This window comes from Penicillium malachiteum (assembly GCF_028827825.1).
Source record: "Penicillium malachiteum strain IBT 17515 chromosome Unknown utg000001l:1.0-8184562.0:1.0-8186909.0, whole genome shotgun sequence".
In the NCBI taxonomy this organism is placed as follows: domain Eukaryota; kingdom Fungi; phylum Ascomycota; class Eurotiomycetes; order Eurotiales; family Aspergillaceae; genus Penicillium; species Penicillium malachiteum.
The window spans coordinates 969,264-977,770 of NW_026643094.1; the positions used below are offsets into that span (position 1 = coordinate 969,264).

Sequence of the window (8,507 nt, forward strand, 5' to 3'; positions counted from 1 at the left end):
GTGGGCTTCAAATAAATATTGAAATCAGGAGAAACAATGTAAACAATAAAAATAAATCAAACATCTATCATCTTATACATGTACTCGATCTTATACTTCATTTTATGCTTCTTTATTGTATAGTGCGGGGTGACCATGTGACGTCTCAGATTGACCAATCAGAATGCACATTGATAGCGGCATGACTCATCCGATTATCGTGGCCGCGAGGGGCAGAAGAATTTCATTGTAGTCTCAGCAGTCAGTCAATACACACCGGAGAGTACGTAAATCGAGATTTTGAATCATCTGGATGACATGTGAACTGACAGAAACCTTATCTAGTCTCCATTAATCCTACAACATGGCCGCCGAACCAGTCCAGCCCCCCGCGATCGCTGATCTGAGCATTGCCGACCAGACTCCCGAAAAGAAGGCTACTGGCCAGATTGTGACACCATTCGATGTCTCCGGTGGTGTTGATGAGACTGGCAAGTTATTGCCTGTTGATTATGATAAGCTGGTCCAGCAGTTTGGTGCTACACCTTTGACCCCGGATATTCTTGAGCGCTTTGAGAAGGTCACCGGCCACCGCCCGCACCGCTTTATGCGCCGTGGAATCGTTTTCAGTCACCGTGAGCTGAACAAGATCCTGGATCGCCATGAGAAGGGCCAGCCTTTCTATCTATACACAGGCCGTGGACCCAGCAGTGATTCCATGCACGTTGGGCACACCGTGCCCTTCGAGTTCACCAAGTATGAATGACCCCATACCCGCCAATGGAAACAAGCTGCTAATGAGAATTCTGATCTATAGGTGGCTCCAGGATGTCTTCGACGTACCCCTCGTGATCATGATGACCGATGATGAGAAGTTCATGCACTCCCAGAAGATCGAGGTCGAGGACGCCAAGCGATTCACCAAGGCCAACGCAAAGGATATTGTTGCGGTTGGTTTCGACATGAAGAAGACTTTTATCTTCAGTGATTTCGACTTCGTCGGCGGCGCATTTTACGAAAACATCTGCCGGATGGCCAAGCGCATCACAATTAACCAGATCCGTGGTACATTCGGATTCAACGACAGCAACAACATTGGAGAGTTCCACTTCTGCGCCACTCAATCTGCTACCGCATTTGCGACTAGCTTCCCTCACATTTTCGGCACTGATCGCAAGAAGGTTGCCTCGATTCCTTGTTTGATTCCTTGCGCTATCGACCAAGATCCTTACTTCCGTCAATGTCGTGAACACGCCGAGCGCATGAAGTTTAAGAAGCCCTCGCTCATTCACGCTATTTTCCTGCCGGCTCTCCAGGGTCCTGGATCCAAGATGTCTGCCAGTATTGATAGCTCTGCTATCTTCATGAACGACACACCTAACCAGATCAAGAACAAGATCAAGAAGTTTGCTTTCTCTGGTGGTGGTGCGACTGCTGAGCTGCACCGTGAGTTCGGTGGTAACAGTAAGGTCGATGTTCCATTCCAGTACTTGACCTTCTTCTTGGAGGACGATGAGGAGCTGGAACGCATCCGCACTGCCTACGAGAAGGGTGAGATGATGACTGGAGAGCTGAAGCAGCTTTGTATCGACGAGCTTCAGAAATACGTTGTTGCTTTCCAGGAGCGTCGTGCTAAGGTCACTGATGAGATTGTGGCTGAGTACATGCGACCTCGCCCTCTTGAATGGAAGGGAAACCCCAACCCAGTCGTCGCGGAGAAGAAATAGAGACTTAAAAAGTGTCTGCAACTCATGAACAAATATTTTCTTCACATATTTCAAGCAAAAGAATTCAAGCGTGGCATTCTGGGTATGATAATGATTATGTTTCATGTACACATTTCATCATAGGCAAATAGGCATTTGGGTATTATTTAAGCCGATTGCCGATTCAGAACAACCACTGCACGAATAAAACCTCGAACGCCATTGCTCAGCCAACATTCTTCTCCATCCACGAGTTCTGAGGCAGCGATGACTTGCTCCGCACAAAACCCTCGGGCTAAAGCGTATCTTCTAGTCGTGCCAGCATTGCCACCGCAACTCAAAGGGGGTGTGATCCAACCGGCACCTCCCCGCTGGCGAAAGTGTGGAGTAGTAATGCTTCCTTCCATAACCTCACCATTAGGGTTTACCAGTAGAACTTCCTCGGTTTGGGTAGGAGAGGTAATACCGCATCGTAAACGGGCAGCGTTGTAGTCCTCCCGAGCGCTCGTCTTGTGAGTTGTAAATCCCGAGGGAGCTGTAGTCTCTGAGTCAACATACAGACGCCAGACAAAGGTATCTGATCTTGCGTGGGAACCTGGAACCAGAAGGTTGAGAGGGTCAAGAGCACCCGCCTCGGCTACCTCACACCAAGCATGACCACTGCGATGAACCACAAGCTTCAAACGCCATGGCCGGTGCTTGTCTGGTATTCTAGAATCTAGAAACTCTTCCAGGCTATCCAGATCCCCATTCATCCAACTTGGACCCTCCTCAAAAGCTCGTTCCCAGCCAAAATGACGTGCAGCGTTTATTAGACGGTCCAGGTGATAGGCTAACAGATAATAGGGCGAGTTTAGTGGTTCGGGATAGCTCTCCGGGTTTTCCATGGTCAAACGCGGTAATTCTGGATCATAACGAAGCGAGGAAAAGATATCAAAGGGTGTCTCGACATGATTGACATGATTAACATGATTGACATGGTTCGTGAGGGGTAAGTTCGACATGGTAAGGGCTTCCAGGTGGATTCTTGGGCTGTTTTAAATTTGCTGGAAGTCGATTAATGTAAAGCTGGTAGTTAGTTATGAATTTGTCTACTGAGAAAGCAAACAAAAGAAGCGTAGTAAGTAGAGAAGAGAACAAAAAGTACCTCGAGGAACTGTTGCAGGGTAGAGTATCCCTTTTTCCCGGTGGTGCCCGGGTTGATGTTAAGAAACGGGTGGAGAACTTGGTGTCGCGTTGCGCATGATTGGCCACTGACGGGATCATCGAATTCTTGACTTTTCCTCCAGAAGCTCCATCCTCCCTATCTCACATTTCTCTCGCCTTTGGCGTCATCATTTAATTCATAAAAAAAGGACCGGTTCGTTGTTTTATCTTCTTTATCTCATTGTGCGGATTGTCTTATCGATCCTAATTCTTTCCTTCTCAGAATCCCAGGAGTCTTATAGCCCCGGTTCCTGCACACATCATGTCGAGCGAGTCACCTTTAACACCCACCCAGAACGTGGTGCTGGACACTGCAAAGCTTCCCCCTGCGGGTGCTTCATCAGTCTGGGATCGCGTTTCTAAGTGGGTTTCAGAGAACAAGGCTCTGGTTTACACCATTGCCGGTGTTGCTGTTGTTGTGACCAGTGCCGGAGTTGTCTACTATCTGTCCGATTCCAGCAAGCCTTCGACTCCTCCCGTACAGAAGAAGAGCAAGAACCAGAAGCGGAAAGAGAAGAAGAAGGCCGAGGAAGAGAAGAAGACAAAGACTGCCTCCGTGCAAGAAGGTTAGTAACGAATTGCATCATACGATGGTTATGGAATTGATAGCTGACATCACTATTCAGAGTTTGTCGTCGAAAAGAAGGCCGATGCGCCCGAGGAGCTCCCCGAGGTTGATGAAGCCACTGTTGGTCAGCTTGATGAGGAGGTGAGTTCTAGATTTTGGACGCGTTTGTAATGCCTCGGATCATGCATACTAACACCGTTTGCGAAAGACTCGCAAGGCCTACGCCGCCAAGTTGAAGGCTGCCGGAAACAAGGCCTACGGCGAAAAGGACTACCCTAAGGCCATTGACCTGTACGGAAAGGCTATCCTCTGCAAGCCCGACCCCGTTTTCTACTCGAACCGTGCTGCCTGCTACAATGTCCAGTCGAACTGGGAGAAGGTTGTCGAGGACACCAGCGCCGCCCTCGCCATGGACAGCGAATACGTCAAGGCCCTGAACCGCCGCGCTATCGCCTACGAGAACCTCGGCAAGTTCAGCGACGCTCTTCTCGACTTCACTGCTAGCTGCATTATCGATGCTTTCTCCAACGATGTCAGCCGTAACTCCCTCGAGCGCCTGCTGAAGAAGGTCGCCGAACAGAAGAGCCAGGCTATCCTTGAGGCTCGCAAGAAGAAGCTGCCCAGTGCCACCTTTGTTTCCAACTACCTGCAGAGCTTCCGCCCCAAGCCCCTGCCTGAGGGTCTGGAGGAGTCTGCTGAATTGACTGAGGATTCTGGCAAGGCTCTCCTGCGCAAGGGTCTCATTGCTATGGCTCAGAAGACTGGCGAAGGTTATGAGGAGGCTGCTGCCTCATTTGAGAAGGCTCTTGAGGTTGGCGATCTGGGTGACTTTGAGGCTCTTGCTCTTAACATGCGTGCCACTTTCACATACCTTGGCGGCAATGCCCAAGGCGCTCTGGAGGACCTGAACAAGAGTGTTGAGCTGCAGCCATCTCTGGCTCAGAGCTACATCAAGCGTGCTAGCTTGCACCTTGAGCTTGGTGAGCAAAGTTACATGAAACACCAACACCCGAGACCAATTAGCTAACGTATTTCTTCAATAGGAAACAAGGACGCCGCTGCCGATGACTTCGAGCTCGCTATTAACAACGACAAAGAGGACCCCGATATCTACTACCACCGTGCCCAGCTTCACTTTATCCTCGGCGAGTTTGCTGAAGCCGCCAAGGACTACCAGAAGTCAATTGACCTCGACCGATCCTTTATCTTCTCCCACATCCAGCTCGGTGTGACACAGTACAAGATGGGCTCCGTTGCCTCCGCTATGGCCACTTTCCGCCGCTCAGTGAAGAACTTTGAGGAGGTTCCTGATGTCTACAACTACTACGGTGAACTTCTTCTCGACCAGCAGAACTACTCTGAGGCTATTGAGAAGTTCGACAAGGCTGTGGAGATGGAGAAGGCGAGCAAGCCCATGGGTATCAACGTTCTGCCTCTGATCAACAAGGCTCTTGCTTTATTCCAGTGGAAGCACGATTTCCAGGAGGCCGAGAACCTCTGCCAGAAGGCTCTGATCAGTATGTGACCGACTCTTTTTGTCTTTTCTGTCGAGTACTAACAAGTTATCTAGTCGACCCCGAGTGTGACATCGCCGTTGGCACCATGGCCCAGCTCCTCCTTCAGCAGGGTAAGGTCTCTCAGGCTCTCAAGTACTTTGAGCGCGCTGCTGAGCTTGCTCGCACCGAGGGTGAGATCATTAACGCCATCTCCTACGCCGAGGCCACCCGCACCCAACTCGAGGTCCAGGAGAAGTACCCTCAACTAGCTGCCCGCCTGAACGCTATGGGTGGTAGCATGGGTCCTGGTGCTCCTCCCATGTAAAATCGTTCAAGTTGACTAATGTTTCTTTTATCCCCCTCCCTTTTTCTGCGGTCGCGATTTCTATCCTCTACCCTCTTCTCTCTTTCTTACCTTCGACCTGTGTCTTCCCAAATTCTTGTGTCAGGGCTTTATTGTCGAGTTACCCCCTTTGTCTTATGATTCCCGGCCTTTGGCTTTTCTCGGCTAGTCTTGCAGGTCTTCTGGCTATCTTTTCTCCCCTTGTATTTAGTATCCCCTCCTGACATATTCTCTTTTCCACTTTTGTTTTCTCTTTCCCCCCTCCCCCCTTTTTCCCCCTCCACTATGATCTTGAGCTGCGTGGCGGAGAGATCCCGAGATAGATTGTCAACCGAGAACTTTGGGGTCAAGGCTGTATCGTCCTGATGCCCATTGCATGGTGGATGTGAGCATGTTGGAAAGTAATCTGTGTACCATAGAGGTGAATGTGAATGTTTCCCGATGTCTGATATGTGATCATCTTTGGTAAAGCACTGTATTTCCATGTTGGAGGTTGGTGGTATTGGTGTCCTAAGCCCAAGGATGCCGCGGAACGAAACCAAGGACTTCGAGAGTATAAGTAGGTAGATGGAGCTAATCACTCTCTTCCCTTGGACTTGAAGGTAGACGACTTCTCATAAATACTTCTCTCATCTCCAGATGTTCGTCTAACACGGGATGATCAAGATCATAAGTGGATAAAAGGATCCACCGCCTCCGGGGAGCCTGACCAAGTGATAAGAGATGCCCCACTCCAACTATAGCATCATCGTCTTATCTGCCTAATTCATCAGTTGTACTTTCCTTGGGAAGAGACAAACTATCCTGAATTTAACGGAAGTAACCAGTGTGTCTAAATTTTGGTTCCTACTATAGTGAGTCCAAGGTTTACAATACCCTTAACTTCCCGTTTGTTGAAGCCTTGCAACCTGATTCATCATCCTACCCCTCTTCCGCTTCCTTTCTTTCCCTCTTACCTCACCTGGAACACCGTCTTTCCTACATCTACAAATCCTTCTCTCCTTCTTCTCATTTGAATACTTCCTTTCACATTCAACTCTTCCCTTGAATAACCGGGGGTGTGTAGGTCGATCTGCTTATACCAGTCAGCCTCTATTACGTCTGTGCTTATCGTCCGCAGCCTCACCGACCTTCATACTCCTCTAGCTGGACTATCTGGCTCTGACTCCTCAGTCAGAATGTCTGGTCTACAAGGTAAGTCTATGACCCAGTCATCACATATCTCCTATTTACTTCATTATACTCATTTCCACCGTTTGCTAGTGACTGTAACCCTCACGCCGTTGGGGCCCGAAATCCCACTGACACGTACCCTCGTCCTCACCCCCGCAAAGAGTGCTATCATAATCGGACGTTCATCTAAGCGTGGCCTGAAACACCGATCTCCCGACAGTGCAAATGGGTGGTATGAATCTCGGGTGATGTCTCGGGATCATGCTCAGATATGGATTGATCAATCAAAAAAGGCATGGTTCCCGTGTTATAGTATTTTCCCGCATTTCACTGTACTAATTTTCATTCTATTAGATTGTCTATATCGATGATCTCGGCTCAACCCATGGAACCTGGATTAATAATACCCGACTGCCTTTCGGAGATCCATCGGCCCTGACTACTGGAGATATCGTGCGATTTGGAGTGGATGTTGAGCGAGATGACGGTCCGTCTTTACACATACTCTGAGCTATTGATCTTGGCTAATATATCGAACAGAAGCATTCCCTGCACTCGTTGTTCGGTGCAAAATCGACTGGTCGGGCGAGGCGTATGCGACTCCCCTTGCCTGGCTTCCCCACACTTCCGCTGATTACGTTTCCAGGTACCTCACTCCTATCCCTCAAAGGGAGGACGTCAAGGAGCCACTTGATTCCGAGACCCGATCTGTATCGAAGGCAACACCGAGCCCTTCCACAAACACCTTCCGTGTTCCTGAAGATGATAGTGACGTTGAGGAGGTTTTGCCAACTGAATCCAATATTCCTCTCCCGCAAAATGAGGATATGCCTGTGGGAAATTCCAAGAAACGTGAAGATTTTGACGGCATGCCTACCTTAGAAGATGATGTCGAGCCCAAAGACATCCCGCTTCAGTCTTCAAGGAATGATGCCCCAGAATCAAACCTGAGTCCGAAGATCGAGGAATGTTCTTCCAAAGCAGAGGCCATAGCAAATGCAGAAAGTACCAATCAGCAAGCTGATGAAGAGTTACCTCCACAGTCTGAAGATTTCGTCAAGTCAGCTGTTGATGGGTATGATGCAGAAGAGATGGAGGGAGAGCTGTCACTTTCAGATGGTTTGAGCGCGGATGAATATGACGATGAGTATGATGAGGAGATTGGATATGGCCCACTCGCAAATCATTCAATTTACAGCGATTCCGCTGCCAACAGTGATCATGAAGACATCGCTTATGTTTCGGATATACCTTACATCTCGGACGTATCTGGTATGTCAGAGGAATCTTACAGTTCGGATAATTCGGAGGACGAGTCTGCGGCTGGAGATTACGATGAGGAGGACTCTGAAGATGACGTTGATGGTCACGAGCCTTACTACTGCATCGACCCCAGTCTCTTGGACCACTCTAAAGACGCTCGACCCGGCCAGTCTGTTGTGGGAAGTAAGGTCGATGCTCTGGAGCCAACTCGAGTCGCAGTGCCCAACGACTTTAAGCACCACACATCGAAACCAACTGCCATGCGCTCACGCACTTTGAATTGCCCAATAACGACTCTTCTTGATTGCCCGATTCCACAATCGATGAACCGTGCCAAGATGCTCTCTGATTACGATCTCTCAATCGACCCCTCTAATCAAGAATCAGACTGTCCCACCACTTCTTACTACGACGGGCCATTTTTCTGCAACGACGTGAGCCCTAACTCTGAGTGCAATGGGCTAAATAACTCCAAGTCTACAACTCTGAAGCGCAAGGCTTGCGAGATGGAGTTGCAAGATGCTCAGATTGATGACAACGCCATCTTGCCATCACCAGAGCCGAGTCTCCAAACACTCGACGAGTCGCAGGCCATCGCTGCGATCACTTCTGCCCTTTCCGAGGTAGAAGTTCCCAACAAGCGAATCAAGTCTTCACATTCCTCTTCGTCGCGAGTGGCCAGCTATACTGCCACGGCAGTGGTTAGCGCTCTTCTAGGTGGTCTGGGCACCATCGCACTTCTGGCCTCTTTGCCAGCAGAGTACTTCCAGTGA

The 8,507-nt window shown here is 49.3% G+C and overlaps 4 protein-coding genes across 4 annotated transcripts; 3 read left to right on the forward strand and 1 right to left on the reverse strand.

The window, feature by feature from the left end:
* Positions 1-343: 343 nt before the first annotated feature.
* N7483_000363 (tryptophan--tRNA ligase WRS1) lies at positions 344-1,706 on the forward strand (the record flags this gene model as incomplete). Its single annotated transcript, XM_057083801.1, has 2 exons — positions 344-735; positions 797-1,706. The coding sequence occupies 2 exons, from the start codon at positions 344-346 to the stop codon at positions 1,704-1,706; spliced, it is 1,302 nt and encodes a 433-aa protein (XP_056949950.1).
* A 146-nt stretch (positions 1,707-1,852) lies between these two features.
* On the reverse strand, positions 1,853-2,689 carry N7483_000364 (uncharacterized protein; the record flags this gene model as incomplete). The annotated part of the gene is made up of 1 exon (XM_057083802.1): positions 1,853-2,689. One exon carries the CDS (start codon positions 2,687-2,689, stop codon positions 1,853-1,855), a length of 837 nt encoding a protein of 278 aa, XP_056949951.1.
* Positions 2,690-3,153: 464 nt separating this feature from the next.
* Positions 3,154-5,280, forward strand: tom70 (putative mitochondrial outer membrane translocase receptor (TOM70); the record flags this gene model as incomplete). Its single annotated transcript, XM_057083803.1, has 5 exons — positions 3,154-3,457; positions 3,518-3,600; positions 3,668-4,439; positions 4,503-4,976; positions 5,030-5,280. The coding sequence occupies 5 exons, from the start codon at positions 3,154-3,156 to the stop codon at positions 5,278-5,280; spliced, it is 1,884 nt and encodes a 627-aa protein (XP_056949952.1).
* A 1,196-nt stretch (positions 5,281-6,476) lies between these two features.
* Positions 6,477-8,507, forward strand: N7483_000366 (FHA domain protein; the record flags this gene model as incomplete). The annotated part of the gene is made up of 4 exons (XM_057083804.1): positions 6,477-6,492; positions 6,562-6,716; positions 6,826-6,958; positions 7,012-8,507. 4 exons carry the CDS (start codon positions 6,477-6,479, stop codon positions 8,505-8,507), a joined length of 1,800 nt encoding a protein of 599 aa, XP_056949953.1.